The following is a 16600-nucleotide window of genomic DNA, read 5'->3' on the forward strand; positions in this document are numbered from 1 at the left end:
TTATGATCCACAAAAATATTATGTATTTTCAAAAAATTAATTACTAAATTATTTGTTATTTATTTTTATATAAAATATATATTATTTTACTTATTTTTAATAATGTATATTATTATTTAATATTTTAATATATATTTTATATCGATAATAATTTATTTTTTATGTATACATAATACAATTATACGTATTGTATGCAGTTGTAAATAATCTCAAGTAATTTTCTTTGTTATTTTTAAATGAAATTTTTGAACGTTTTAATTTACCTTTTTTTAAACTGAAACTTTGAAACAATTGATGAATTGGCTAATATTTGAAGAAAATATAATCGAAAATATTTGGTAACCAAATAAAATTAGTCAAAAACAGTTATAACTTGTCTTATTTAACATTTGTTAATTATTACGACAATTAATAAATGTTAAATAAGATAAATTTTGGCTGTTTTTTTTTTTATCTTTTTAGTATTATCCAATATAATTATGATTAGAAAAATCAAATTAAAGGGCAAAGTAAGCATTAAAAATATGATTGGATGGTTGAAAGGGTAGGTGCCGGTCTAATAGGAGTAGAAGGCAGAAGATGATGCGTATTCATCGGCACTGCTTTATGCACTCATGTTTCCCGGCCAAATATTTCTCTCAAAAGTACCCAAATCATTTATTTATAAACTAATCTTGGTTTTATGCTCTAGCTATAGCCATTAGGGGCTTCATAATTTTGTATCAAATAATAATTTAATTAAATTACTCCTCATGCTTCCAGTTTTCACGGTCATTGGTCTACCACTGTGTTCCTTGCACTTTGCCTTTTCATTTCTCCACACAACCTTTGATGTTGCCATTTCTTCGGAAGCACTTGATGTTCTATCTAGCTAGGGAGCAATCCCAAATTTGTCACAAATTATATTTCTATTTGATGAAAACTCATATGAAGTCGACTTCACGTGAAGTTGATATTTGAGAGTCGTTGGATGATTTGAATGATTTGAGTAAATTTTCATCTAACGGCTCTCAGATATCAACTTCACTTCACGTGAAGTCGACTGCATCTAGAGGTGGAGCTATATACTACGAAAGAGGGGCAACGGCCTCCCTAATTTCAATTTTTAACATGTAAATTATATGTAAATTTCAGTTTAGCCCTCTTCAAAAATTTATTTTAATATTATTTTATTATGTAAATATTTTTAATCCCTTTTAATATTTTTTCTAGTTCAACCCCTGTATGTACATCTGAGTTTCCACCTTTCTATTTACCTTTAATATCAAGTTGATTATTCAAGTTTTGGATTTCGAAAGAAAAAAAATTGTATAAAAAGTAAAAACAACTCATAATACATACCAAGTAAATGAGAAATTCTTAGGTATTTTTAGAATATTTATAATTAAAGTAAAAATTTAATTTTAATACATTAATAACATAGAATAAAATTTATATAATACCTTAATTATATTCATTTTATAACTACTTAGTTAAATAATATAATACATAATTAAATACTTATGTAAATTTATCCTCTTTATCATGGCCATACAAAGAAATTAAATCTCGAAAAAACATATACCATTAAAGACAAGAGTATACTTCAGTTTTCTTTTTCTTAAAAGAAAGAGCTCTTTTACCTATGTTTGCTCTCAAATAAGTATTTACTTTTAAAATTTTATTTGACTATATAAATATATAAGTATCCATTTAAAAAATCAAGTAACATGGTCACCATACGCAAAAAAAAAAAAAGCAACATTAATGTTTTATTGTAAAAAGTAACCATATTGAGTAAAAATAAAGAAAATAATTGGAACTAGAAGTCGAAAGAGAATAAGTACGAAAAGAAAGTATCAATAAAGATTTTGCACAACTGATTTAAATGATCTCAATTTAAAGCATTTAAAAATAATTTTTAAATTTTATATACATAATAATTAAACAAAAACATTTGCCTTACACACGTGGTAATTTTGACACATATGGCTCTTATTAGAAAAAAAAAATAAAATTAAAATTAAATAAATAAATAAATATATCTTCTTGGTGGTCCAGAACCTCCCAAATTAATTTATCGTCTCATCGGGTAATCCAATGCTGCCTTTGAACTTTGACTACAACAGTTATTAATTATATACTCCATTATTAACCCACTAGATTAATTTTTGTGTTGTCAATATTAAAGTGAGGTGTTACATGGTCCTTATAAATTAGGGTTAAGTATTTAAGGTATATATTAAAAAAATTTATTTTAAATTTTTTTTGCATACAAAATCTTTCGTAAAGTTTAATTTAATTTTAAAATTGTCTTTATTAGGAATTAAAATCATACATAGATAGCGGCAGAAATAGAGGCTTCTTTCCTTCTCCTTTCTCCTTCTTAGGAATAGAAACACTTTTTTTTTTTATTTTTTATTTTATAATTTTTTAATATTTAAATAAAAATGACGATTTTAAAACTTGATTTTAAATCTTACGAAAGATTTTGTATACAAAAAAAAATTAAAAACGAAAAAAAAAATTCTACTTATACTTTAGAGATCAAAATCGTGCTTAACTTTATAAATGATAGAGATTTAATTTTATAAAAAATGTAGGTTTTACGTTTTAGTTTGTATGTTTAAATAATTTAATCACAAAATTTATAGACACTATAAAATTGCTTTTAAAGTGATTAATTATGCTCTCATGGAGTATCATTATGGTAAATCAGAAGGAAGGATAATTAAGTTTCTGTGGCTTTTAGGTCATATGATATGATGTAGCCTTCTGTTTTGAATGCTTTATTTTCTTAGCTTTCGTAGGTACTAGGTTTAATAGTTTGATCGAATTGGTAGTCAATATCGCATTTGCAATTAATTTGCTTTCTAGTTTTCATCACTAATCCGATCCTTACTAACTATCAAAAACTTATGGTTAATTAACTATATAAATTTTAGCTTTTTATATATTTATATTGACTATTTATATTTAGAATTTATTTTATAATTTAAAATATCAGATTTAAGATTTAGAATCTAAAATTTAGAACTTAAAATTATGCTTTAAAATTTAAGAAAGACCGCACTTTTTATTTTTTCCGTAACACATTAGCATTTGCCATCAATTTAGTAGTGTTTGAGGTTTTTTTTATAGATTAATTTGGATTTTGAGTTTTATAACCATTAATATTAAGTTAATTTCTCACGGATTTTGTTTTGACGTAATTAACAAGATACTGATGTAATTAAACTGTTAGTTTTATAACCATTAGTGCATTAACAGACACTAATACTCCTATTAGTTGATTAATTTGTTTATTAAATGTATATAAAAATAATAAAAATATAATTAGTTAAAATGATCACAAATAAAAGTGAATGTTAATGTGCTTCAGAAAAAATAAAGAATATGTTTTTTGAATTTTAAAACTTAAATTTAAGGCTCTAAAATATAAATTTAAATTATGAACTCTAAATTCTAAATCCTAATCTAGTAAACTCTAAATCTCAAAATTTTACATTTGAATCATTGATATAAAATATGATAAATAAAAAATTAAAATTTATCTAATTAATAAAAAATGCAATACTCCTTAATTAACAAAGAGAATTCAAAAATAACGTTAGACAAAAAATTTGCCAACATTTTGTAACGGTGTCAGAACGAAAGATGCAAAAATAACTGAATTGATTCGTAATTATAAAAATAAAAAAAATAAAATTAATTAATTAACTTGACAAAAATTCAGATAAAAAATATATATTAATTGTTATCCCTCACATTTGCATGATAACCTCAGTTGAATGTAATGATACTTCTCTTTCTCTATGTGATAAGGTACGTGAAGTTTCTTTCAATGAACAGAGACATGCTTTTAAATTATTGCCTACTTTTTTAACCTTAATTTTTAGTTATTTTGGAGGAAAAATGGTAGGAAGGATCGGTGTAAATTATGATTAATAATAATTGTTTGAGGTGCCTATAAATTGTTTCCAAAGCACTAGCTAGACAATTATTTTAGCTAAAAGTGGCAACTTATGAGCTATTTATATATTGTTTTTTAAGAGAGTGGTGACTATAAATTGTTTCCAAAGCACTAAGGTAATAATATTGTAATTATTTTTAAATTTTCCAAAATTTAAAATAAAGAAAATCGTGAATCCTATCGACCCAACATTGATAATCTAGGTCCTTTGAAGTTTGATCATAGGAGGTAGATTAGTTGATGATGTAGATGTAAGTTCTATGAGTCAAATATTATATCTCTTAAACATAAAAGATTATTATTTTAACTTGGTTGTTCGATCTTTTCGGGAGTAGCAAGTATATAAATTAAAACAATTAAGCTATCATTAACAATATGAATATATTTGGTAGAGGCAGATTACAATGCAATAATATAATACCCTAGAAAAATTCAATTTAATTTGTAGATAAAGAAACTTACATATATATAAGTTTAATTACGTTAAAAATTATTTGAGTCTAATTCGATGTATATACTTTTGGTTTTATATCAAAAATAAAAAATAAAAATCATAAGTTACTGATGGTTAGTATAAATTAGACAACTAGAGAAGAGATGAGTGTAATAATTTATAAATATTTTAGGAAAGTGAATATAATTTATCTAAAATATTATTAATTAGGTGATTTAAATTAATGTGTTCAAATCATAAGAATCAATTCTATTGAAACTAGGATCTATCAAAAAAAAAAAAAAAATCCTATTGAAACTAGGATGTAGGGTTAAAGTAGAGTTATACTTGATCTTCGTTCTAAATTTTGTGTGACGAATGAGATTTGAGTCTTTTAATTCTCTTTACTTTAGGTTCAAATGTAAAGAACTCAAAATTTCAGAAGATGCAAAAGCTATGATCTCTCTTGACCTAACCTAAATTATCGATTTTGCAACATATATTATATTCTCTTGAAATTTAGAGAATATATATATAGCATTTTAAAATTAATTGAATTATTACAAAAAATATTATATGAAAATATTTTGACAAAAATTTTTTTATAAAAATATATATTATAATTATTTTTTACATTTCAACATATGTATATATAAAAATAAAACAAGTAACCATATGATTTTGTTTCCCATTTTCTTTTAAGTTGCAAGTGAGGTCAAAAACTGTATGTCAATAGGTTAGGGTGTTAATGAGTTGATCTGGTTCATACTTGAATTGAGAAAAAGGAAACCAAAGGCATCAACTCAATCTCATCAATCTAAGTGTGTAATTTGATCAATTTAATTCAAAATAGAAATGGTCTATTATCGCACCATTTAGTCTATTATCACACCCTCATCCATCAAAACTCCTTTACAAGAGAGTATTAAAATGAAGTACTTTGAAATAATATTAAAGTAACGGTGAAAATTTAACTACAGTTGACTTCACGTGAAGTTGATACTTGAGAGTCATTAAATAAAAATTTAGTTAAATTAATCAAATCATCTAACAGCTTTCAGTATTAACTGCATATGAGTTTCCACCTAAAGTAATATTAGATTGATTTAGTAACAATTTATGTAAGCAACTAAAGGAAATTTTAGAACAATAAAAAAAAGCTGTCAAAATAAATTGTGACTCGAAAGTTGACTCAGATTACTAATAAAAATAAATGAGTTAAGTTGGTAAAATTACAATTTATTTAAAAGTGAGTCAATTTGGCTCGATTCGTATATAATTCGTGAATTAAATGGATTCGAGTTAAACGGATACGGATTGATTTGTCTGGTATTTTTTTATAAATTTATAAAGTCTATTTCTTATCAATATTTTTAAAATCTTAAATAATTCATTATGAAATATATCAATGTATGTATGATAAATTTTTTTATTTGTAAGGATCTCAAGTAAAAAAATTGCTAAAATTATATATAATTAGTAATTTAAAAAAAATAAGACAAACAAATCAACTCGTTTAAGTGATTAACTCAAACAAATCAAATTGAATTAATATTTTTTTAAATAAATTAAAATATAAACCAACTATTTTTTTAATTTTAACTCGCCATTCATAATGAATTTATTAGAACTTGTCTGTCAATTCATGTGAGAATTCTACAATTAAATAAGAAGCAATTAAATATGGTGTAGTAATAATAGTGCTCAATTTTTTTTCTTATGGCATTCTAAATGGACTTTCTATTCCAATAAACCCATTAATACAAGGAATCAGTGGACTTACAATTAAAGGAATAAGAACAAAACAAGATAAGTAGTCAAAGGAACAAGTTGATATTAAGAGAGTTTAGAGTTTGAATTTCACTTTTGCTTTTGCTTTTGTTATTGCCACTCCCCAACTCCTTCCGCGGGAGCTGCATGTAAGACAAGTGTGTGAAACGCAACACCGTTTTTTTTTTTAAATTTAATTTTCCAATTTTTTTCTCAGGAACGAAAAGCGGGAGGGCATTATGGTAAAAAAAGTTGATTTTGGAAACTAACCCTAAGAAACAAATTCTTCAATTTTCCGCCAGCCCGGATGTTTCGCGACCCTGCCTTGAGACAATTTTTCTTCACCGCAGAGCCTAAAGTCGTTTCTCTTGGTTTTATTTTTTTTCATTTTTGTTCACATTTTCTTACCCCTCTCTCTCTCTCTCTCTCTCTCTCTCTCTCTCTCTCTCTCTCTCTTTCTCCGCTCTCTATAACTCACTCACCCCAGTCGCTCAGCTTTTGCGCTGAAACTCTTGCTCTTATATAACTCCACTCAACATCACTCCCTTCTCTTCTTTCCCTTTCTCTCTTACACCCTCAGAACTGAAACCGAAGCTTCATTAATGACCTTGCATGCATTCGTTTCTCACTATCTTCTCCTCCTCTTTTCTCCAATCACCTAAACCACACATTATTGTTTCTACTATTTCCTTATTTAAAATACCAATAATAATACGATAGTGTAACCCGCATGGATAAGTAGCTTTCGTCAAAGAAGTAACGCCTACATACCTTCACAGAAGAACATCATTTCCTTCCTTATACTCTGCACCATCTTTTGCTGCTTTCCGGTTCCTAAAATTCTAAATACATTAAAATCTGTATTACTATAACAAAGTCTTGATCTGTGTGTGGCTTTTACTGAGAAGAAAGAAAGAGTAAGTGAGCAAAACAAACGCATCGAAATGGCTCGTGCTACTAACTGGCTATCGTTTTCGCTTTCTCCAATGGAAATGCTAAGGACATCCGAGCCACAGTTTCCTCAATACGACGCCGCTTCAGCCACCACCAACTACTTCGTAGATAACTTCTACGCCAACGGTAATTACTAATTACTAATTAACTAATTAATCACGCCATCATATGCAATTAACCATACACTGGAAGCTAAGCTAACACTCCTGTCTTATTAATCTTTTTTTGTTTTTTTGGTGCAGGTTGGGGGAACCAGGGGAAGGAACAGCAACCGCACGGCATGGTGGAGCAGTCGCTATTTATGACGAGCTACGTGGACTCGTCGCAGAATCTCAGTCACGCGCCGTCGCATGCTGCGGCGACGACTGTGGTGCCGAAGCTGGAGGATTTTCTCGGCGATTCGTCGTCGTCGATGATGCGATACTCCGATAGCCAGACGGAGACGCAGGATTCGTCGCTGACGACGCACATGTACGACCACGGCGGCGCGTACTTCGGCGGCGAGCACCAAGATCTGAAGGCCATTACTGGATTTCAAGCTTTCTCCGGCGCTAACTCGGGGTCTGAGGTGGACGACTCAGCCTCCATCGGTAGGGCGCAGCACGGCGGTGGGAACGAGTTCGGAACTCGCTCCGTTGATTCCTCCGGGAACGAGCTGGCGTTCTCCAACGGCGGCGCTGCTGCTACCGCTACCGGAGCTTTGTCACTAGGCGTAGCGCAGAGTTCGGCGGAGAAGGCCGTCGTAGTATCCGATTCCGATAGTTCGAAGAAGATCGTCGATACATTTGGCCAGCGAACTTCAATTTACAGAGGAGTCACTAGGTAGCAACGATTTTCACTTTCCATAAATTAAATATTTATTTATTTATTTATTTAATATTACTTATCATTAATTATTATTGTTGTTGAAATGGATGGTTATCTCTTTTTCACTCTGAAAGGATCTTTTGGCGTGTTGGGAATATTGGGAATGTGATTAAGTTATTAACCATAGTGTAAATGAGGTCAAGGGGTCATGAATTTCTAGCATTCCATGTTCGATTATTTTTATTCTAATATCTGTATTTTTGTACTAATAAACTTTGTCATTTGTATTTTGATTTCAGACACCGATGGACTGGTAGATATGAAGCGCATCTATGGGATAACAGCTGTAGAAGAGAGGGTCAGGCCAGAAAAGGGCGTCAAGGTTGCACTCTCTCTCTCTATTTCTGTCATTTTATTTAATTATTTTTTGAGATAATACTAAGAAGAAAATGAATTTGAAAAATTAGAATATATGTATGCAGTAGTGAAATTTTGATAGGGGGATGATACTGTGCACTGAAAAGTGGGTTGCATGCATTGAAGGGTGCATTAATGGTCGAGAGTGTGGTAGGACACCTGGGTTTCTTTCACAACACAGTCTATTTTATGATTGACTGATGTTGTTATTGTTATGTTATGTGTGGGGGGAGTATAGGAAGTATATTTTACATTTTTATTACATGTACCAATGCTAGCTAGCTCCTACACTACACACATAGAGTAGTAGTAGTAGTAATAGTACTTGTGACTTAACTGTGTTGTTTTGCTCCCTTTCATTTCAATTGATTTGATCCAATGTGCCGCCATTTTGCCCCATGTGATTCGGGTGCCTCTGATTTCCCTGTCTCCTTAGACATCGATACATATTTTCAGAGAAGACTAATAATCTAAATCTCGCTCTCATTCTCTCTCCTCTCTCTTTGTGTACCCTTTTCATGGCTAATATCTATCCATCCATCAAGAGTCATAAATCTTGTTGTTCTGTTCTGGGTAGGGAGAGGAGTGGGGACTTTAACTTTTGCTTTTGCTTTCACACTTGGTGTGCCAGTGAAAGCTGGGTTTGACCACATCACCAATCAGCCACCATATTGAAAATTTTGTACTTTCTTTTTTTTTTTACTTGCATTGAGATGGTTGTGGTGGTGGAGTGTTCACTATGCTTAGCTAGCTGAAAGGCTTTCTTTCTTGACAGTGGGTCTGGCATATCTCTGATTAATAATGTCCTCTTCTATCTTAATTGGTTCTGAATTGAACTCACGGGATTTCTTAGATCTTGTGTGTACTAGAGACAAATAACAATTAAATAAATATTGTAAATGAGTCACTTTATTGCAAGATAGATATGCGGAGAGAAAAAGGAAGGCCAGAAAGTGATGATGTCTAATTGTCTATAGTCTCTTTCTAATGTGAAATAGGCAATTCGGTGTTCCTTTTTTTCATTCTATGTGGCCGGGATTTCTGATATGTCTTTGAAAATGTGGGCTATGTACCTAGTGGGATTTTTTAAAATTATGCCAAAAGGGAAAAACTACAAGATTATAAACTAATGATTATTGTTAATAGTTTTCAACTTTTTGGTACAATTAAAATTCGTCTCGTCCTTGTACTTAGAAAAGAGGGTGGGGTACATGGATCTCATGCAATGATGTGGAATTGCATAGTCGTTTTGATCCATCAGTATAGCTACCTAAAATGGTGGTGAAAGAGAGAGAGAGAAAAAAGTAAGTAAAAAAAAAAAAGGATGCTTGTGCGCATGCATCGTGGCATTTTGGCAAGCATAGGATCTCTTTTTTTGCTTGGTCCTTCTCTTTTTTGCAAGAATAGTAATTTTTTTGCAGATAATTTTGACTATTACATAATCTAATGTTTTGATATTCTTGGCTTATGTCCTTGCATATGAAACGTGACTTGGTGCATCTCTGGCTGCCACTACAGTCTACTTGGGTAAGAAAAGCTTCCTGTAAAAATTCTACTCGTTCAACCTATATTAAGCTTTTGCACAGTTATATATACATTGTTTTAAGATATGGTAGTTTTTTTTCTGAAACTTATTAGTAAATTATTATCATGGTTATCATCAGGTGGATATGACAAAGAAGAAAAGGCCGCGAGAGCTTATGATTTGGCAGCTTTAAAGTATTGGGGTCCCACTGCTACCACCAACTTCCCTGTAAGGGTCACTTCCTTGTGTATTATGCTTTTGATCCTTTCTTAGTTGCTTTGTGTGCATGAAATGATCCTACGTTTATAGCTGAAAGGAACCTTGCTTGTTGAGATGGGACTAAAGATTTAGCTATTCTATTAAAGTAATAATGTTTAATTCATATTCATTTATCTGAGTACGTATGAGCATATACATATGCTTCGCATGCTCAATCTTTTTGCTAAAGTGGATCTAGGTAATTGGCTGTTGTCAAAGGAATATGCTTTACTTGCATTGGTAAGTAAAAAGTTGAGGCTAAGGTGCCAAGAAAAGTGCATTTAGGATTTTCTGATCAATTTGTGAAGGTATAACAACAAAAATAATTAAAAATAAAAAGAAAGCAGAGGAGGCTTGGCCAAGGGACTAATTATGTATACAAAAATATATAAAAATATTTTATGCAACTATTTTATGTACGTCAGTTCTATGCACGAGTGCAAATAATATATCTTTAATAAATAATAATTCGGGGTTTACTTGGTAACTTGAACTGGCAAGTTGCAACATTTGCTTATTAATTATTTCTACCTCTTATTCCATAGGTTTCCAATTACCCAAAGGAACTGGAGGAGATGAAACATGTAACAAAGCAAGAATTCATTGCATCACTGAGAAGGTTTGTCTGCTTTGGCCTGTTAAATTTGAAACACTATATTATAACTATACTTATATGTGGGTACTGAAATACGTGACTATCTTTTTTGCAGGAAAAGTAGTGGCTTTTCCAGGGGAGCTTCCATATACAGAGGTGTGACAAGGTATGGAATTTCAAATGACTCAACATCATCTTTCATTTGATATCATTGTAGAGAATAATACATGTACTCATCTTTTCTCGTATACTTTGGTCCAGTATCTTATGCTTGTTTCCAATTAATCCTGCAGGCATCACCAACAAGGTAGGTGGCAAGCAAGAATTGGTCGCGTTGCCGGAAACAAAGATCTTTACTTGGGAACATTCGGTAAGTATTTCACCTTCATTTTCCGTTGTGTTCCTGTGTTAACAATGATTATTCAAATTGCTGAGTTTCATATACTATATGCTGATCTTATGTTATCACTTAATCCTTTTCTTATTTATGGTGACAGCAACTGAAGAGGAAGCTGCTGAGGCATATGATATAGCAGCTATAAAGTTCCGAGGTGCAAATGCAGTAACCAACTTTGAGATGAGCAGGTACGATGTTGATGCCATAATGAAGAGCTCTCTTCCTGTTGGCGGCGCTGCGAAACGCTTGAAACTCTCCCTAGAATCAGAGCAGAAGTCTGCTATCAACGCCATCACCACCGGCAGCCAGCAGCAACAACCAGTGTGTGCAAACATGAGTGGCAGCAATATCAACTTCTCATCAACCATACATCAGCCAATTGCTTCCATCCCCTGCCGTATCCCATATGATTCCGCGCCAGCTTATTATCACCACAACCTCTTCCACCATTTCCACCCCACCAACGGTGTAGAAACCGCCGTAACTTCTGCCAATGCCGCTGGACTGACTGCACCGCCAGTGGCGGCAGCAGCACCCGAGTTCTTCATATGGCCTCCCCAGTCCTATTGAGTATTAATAATGATCTGATCAAACTAGTAGTTATCTTTCGCTAATTTTAATTTTCTGCTAACAAATCAAGAAGCTATAGTCACTGGCCGCACAATTTAGCTGACCCGGTTCAAAATTCCCCATCTATAATTAACCCTTCAGCTGCCAAGTAAACATAGATAAGAGGTTTAATTTTGTGTTAGTCTTAATTAGTTACAGTAGGAAGGTGGGTTATGTAACTAAATTTACTCAAATTTGAGGAATATTTTGAGTTGTGCATTATTATATGGTTTTGCACAAGAATTCCTGTATAATTCTCCTCTTAACATGCAGCGGTACTGCAGTAGTATCAGTTTGATCGTCCTTGTCTAAATTATTACCAACTTTGTTTAGCCTTTTCTCTTCACTGACTACTACTCGTTTTATACATTTTTTACATTCCGCAAACATTTCCCGATGATTTCTTAAAATATAGAAACCAAGATTTACTTAATTAATTATCCTGCGATCAAACCTTGCTACTGTACCTCGAGCAATTTTCTTCAGCGACTTATTTCATTATTACCAATTTACTATAGTTCATTGTAAAACGACGAAAAAAAAAGAGGGTGGTATTTATCGCACTAAAAACTTAACATTAAATTCGCGGTATAAATCTCGACGGCAGTAGGCTAGCTATATTTAACGTTTCTCAACCTATTAAGAGATGTTATAATGGTTTTTTCTTCGTGAAACTGACCCCTATTGTCCTGTGCTAAAAAAGTCATGCTACTAATAATTGATTGGGTGTCATGTTTCACAAGAAACTAGAAAATCAAAATGAATATGAATATAGAGAAATGTTTTTCAAATATGCTATTTACCAACTTATTGCTAATAATAATTAATTATTATATTTTAAACACGTGTATAAGGAGATACATTCATAAAAAAATATTTTTATTAGACAAATTCACAAAGACACTTTTATTAGACACAGTTATAAATAAGAGTTGACAGAAGTTGGCAGAAATACTGTTGATAACGTAACCAAATTGTTTTCAAAATTGAGCAATTACCTTGAAATATCTCAAAGATGCATGAGTGGATGTTGGAAGCATCACCCTCCAAAATGATTCGTCAATAGTCTCTCTTCCAAGCAAAGTTAATTCTTTCTTTGTTCTCTCACCGCCATGAGGTCCACCCTTTGAGCTCCATTTGGTGTTTGTGCATGTTCCAGTTCAATGAATTCATTGTCTTCACTAGTTCTGAATAAAATAATAAAACTAGTTTAAGCGTGGATAGATCCAGAAGTCACAGCAAGGGGTGCAAAAACTGATGCAATTATTTATTCATAACGAGACGTATATATGTGAACAAAAGAGTAGTTCGAGTTTAAACTTACAATGTAATATGACACTGCTACACATATATAATGTATACATATTTCTGAAATTTCGGTGGCCCTCTAGATCGTCTGTGGTGCTAAGAATAAATAACTAAATATCATTCACTCAAGAAGTGTAACAGTTTAGTTCTTTTTTCTTTTGTTTTTGGTCGGTGGCGCGGTTCAAAATGGGTCAAAATTTAGTTAAAATATATTTGAGTATGGGCTGGCAAAAAAGCTCAAGAAGTCTGTTTCTTGATAGTCTGCAAAGCTACATGACTTCATGGCCCATGAAGACACACTTTTTTAATAGACCCTGCTGCTTACGTACAATATTGGAAATGTGGCTACTTGTGGGGGGAGTTTTGCGTGATCAATATGCTGTTTTACGGTTGCAGACTTGCAGTGCTATGGATGGGGACTTTGTCATGGCTTACTTATTTCCCAAGAATCATTGGAAAAGAAGTTCATGATAATCAACTAAAAAATATGAACAATGGATATATCAGATGTTCATTTCACTAAGTGTGCAAATAATTATTCTAATCTATCTATAAACCATAGAAACCTCGTGGAGTCTATGCTGATATGGCATTTTCTCATTTTCTTGATTTTTTTTTAAAATAAATATTTAGAAAGCAGCTGATTAGTCAAAGAGAGTTGGTAAAATCTTAATTTGCACTCTACTTTCACATCACTCTCAGTTCCAATCTTGTGTTTCTCTTCTTCACTTCACAAACCACTCCAGCCAAGGGTTTCCGATCAAAGAATCAAGAACCCTCCAAATATTCCGAGAATGTCAACCCTAACAGTAATACCACTCCATTTTCCAAACCCTTATCCAATCCTTGTGGTTCTTCTTCTTCTCCTTCTCCTTCACCTGTTGTGAAGAAATCGTGTTCCAAGTCACAGAAGAAGCCACAATCCTCGGCAGCAAAGGAGGGTGTTGTGAATTCCGTGAATTCCGTTCAGAAGAACAAGATCAGGCAGAGGAAGTTCGTTGTTGCAAAGAAGAATAAGAACAAGAAGTTCGAAGGGAGTGGTGGTGATGGTGATCAGGGTTCAAACACAACGTTGTCGTTTTGTAAGTGCAAAGAGAGCAACAAGAACAACAAGTGTCTGTGTGTGCCTTACCAGAATCTCAGGAAGTCACAGGAAGAGTTCTTCAAGAACAAGCAAGCACAAGAACAAGAGCAAGATCAAGAAGATGGAGCTGCTGAGATTGAGAGAGTGATCATTGAAGAAGAACAACGACAACAACAAGAAGCCATAGGAGAGTGTTCCTGAAGCTGGGCCTGGCAAGGTGATGCATTTGGTCAAGGCATTTGAGAAGCTTCTGACTGTTTCCACCACTGGAAAGAAAGATCAGGATCAGGATCAGGATCAGGATCAAGTAGCCGAGGCGGTGCCGGCAGAAGAACAGGAGCAGCAAGAGAAAGAGGAGAATAAGGTGAAAAGAAAGGTTATGAGATGGGCACTGCCAGGGTTGCCACTTCCTAATGATGCAACTGAAATAACTCAGGAAGTGTCTGGTTGTTCTTCATTTTGCCCGCCACAGGCGATTCTCACATCCGAGAGCCTTGGCTTGGATCTGAAGGCTTCAGTTTCGTGTTCATGGGATAGCAGCCGTGGAAGGTTTGACAATAACTGATAACTACAATTCCAAAATTCTTGTTTGATATATAAATGATATACAGATGTGTGTGCAAAATGATATATATGTATCTATGTTATACTACTTATTTAATAGTAGCATTTATCTGTTTGTGTTGATGTTTGTTATACTTTTTATTCAAACTGCAGTGTATCTAACAGGACTTCTAATGGAGGTAGAAGAAGCAGAAGAAATGTAAGTCTTCTGGATGCTTACCTTTTTTGAGAAAAAAATGAAGATTTGATTAAAATGAGGGTTTTCTAAATTTGAATTGAATGGATTTGCTTTTTTCAGAGTTTGGAATCAACTAGCACCTTTGGGGGAAGCAGGTGGAAGAAGAAGCAGCAGCTGAGAGTCACCAGCCAAAAACCATTCAAGCTAAGAACTGAGGTAATGCCTATTCTGATGCAACAAATTGATTGATTGAATCAATTTTCCATTGATTTTTGAATTGGATAATAACATGGATACTGTAATTCAATGCAGGAAAGGGGAAGGTGAAAGAGGAAGAATTTGTGAAGAAGATACATGAAATGATGACAGAGGAAGAGAAGCAAAGGATACCAATACCCCAAGGGCTTCCATGGACAACAGATGAACCTGAGGTGCCCATTTTGCTCTCAAAATCTTGTGTTCAGTTCACAACTCATACTTTTTCCATTTCAGTGACATGCTTGCATTTGCTGTATAGACTGTATTGAGTTACTCAACTATCTTCTATGCTAATATTTCAGTGTTTGGTAAAGCCTCCTGTCAAAGAAATCACACAGCCGATTGACCTGCAGCTTCACAGTGATGTGCGGGCAATGGATCGTGCTGAGTTTGATCATCAGGTACCAACTCTTATTTTCATTTTGTTTAATTTTGCTTCATTAAGTGTAATATTGTGTCATGAGCAGCATCATTGTAAATTCTGGATCCATATTTCATAGATTTGTTGCTACTGCAAGCATCTTTCATTTTTAGAAAAATACAAATCGGTAGACAATAGAACACTGTTTGATAAATGTTGAACCATTCATGAATCATGTAGGTTGCAGAAAAATTGAGTCTGTTCTATCTGGATCTCTGGTCGACTACTTCTTGCGGTCTCTCTACTCACCCAGTAGGACTGTAGGTTTCCACCCAATCGGCACCGGCGAAGGGTTCGGGCCGATGGATGGTGACGGTTACGGAGAATACGGGTTCAACACTAACCAGGCTCCTCCTCCGTAGCTATGTGGTCACAAGCGAGGGTTTCGAGGAGTTTCGCCAGATGAGGTACCATACTTTTCATTGTGATCTGGATCTTGGTTGCTCCTCTCCTATTTTGATTCCCTTGCAATCCTATCTTAATTTGTCTTCAAATTTTTATTTTTCTCCCTTTCTTATCATTTTTTGGTTCTTTTGAATATAAGAGGTGGTGCTGAAGATGATACCAGAGAACAGTAATTTTCTATTTTTTTGTTGATTTTAATTGGCTATTTTCTGTTTTGGTTCTTTTTTCTTTTTCATGGTTGTCCCTTCCTATTTTGTGTTGCTTTGTTTACACTTATTTTCTTTTCAGTTATTGCTTAAATGAGAACTTATATGTGTGTCTTCAAGGTTTTCTTAAGTTTTGTTTTGATAAGAAACATTATTGAAACTTGTGTGTGGGTTGGTTATGCAAAGAAACATAAAGTCTTTTTTTATTCAAACTTGCCCACCATGTGTTTGATATAAGCTCCCAATGATACCACTTCCTTGTTTTCTTGTCTACAATTACTACTTTAGGAAGATATATTGACTTAGAAATAATTTTATCGTTATTTTCTGCTTTAATTATCAACAATGTAGCTTTTCTTTAATGATTTTACGCTCATTTAATTCAATCTTATAACTTGGTTGTTGTTTAATGCATGCTATGTATTTAAGGTGGTTGAAAAATTCCATTTCATTAAGGAT

The 16600-nt window shown here is 32.8% G+C and overlaps 1 protein-coding gene and 1 pseudogene across 1 annotated transcript; both read left to right on the top strand.

The window, feature by feature from the left end:
* The first annotated feature begins 6726 nt into the window (after positions 1-6726).
* LOC130982445 (AP2-like ethylene-responsive transcription factor AIL6) lies at positions 6727-12010 on the top strand. The gene is made up of 8 exons (XM_057906454.1): positions 6727-7235; positions 7352-7931; positions 8216-8298; positions 9998-10086; positions 10662-10735; positions 10827-10877; positions 11005-11081; positions 11209-12010. Exons 1-8 carry the CDS (start codon positions 7100-7102, stop codon positions 11676-11678), a joined length of 1560 nt encoding a protein of 519 aa, XP_057762437.1. The 5' UTR covers positions 6727-7099; the 3' UTR covers positions 11679-12010.
* Positions 12011-13519: 1509 nt separating this feature from the next.
* Positions 13520-15905, top strand: LOC130979427 (microtubule-destabilizing protein 60-like; annotated as a pseudogene).
* The last annotated feature ends 695 nt before the right edge of the window (positions 15906-16600 follow it).

Source organism: Arachis stenosperma, chromosome 5 (genome assembly GCF_014773155.1).
Source record: "Arachis stenosperma cultivar V10309 chromosome 5, arast.V10309.gnm1.PFL2, whole genome shotgun sequence".
NCBI lineage: Eukaryota > Viridiplantae > Streptophyta > Magnoliopsida > Fabales > Fabaceae > Arachis > Arachis stenosperma.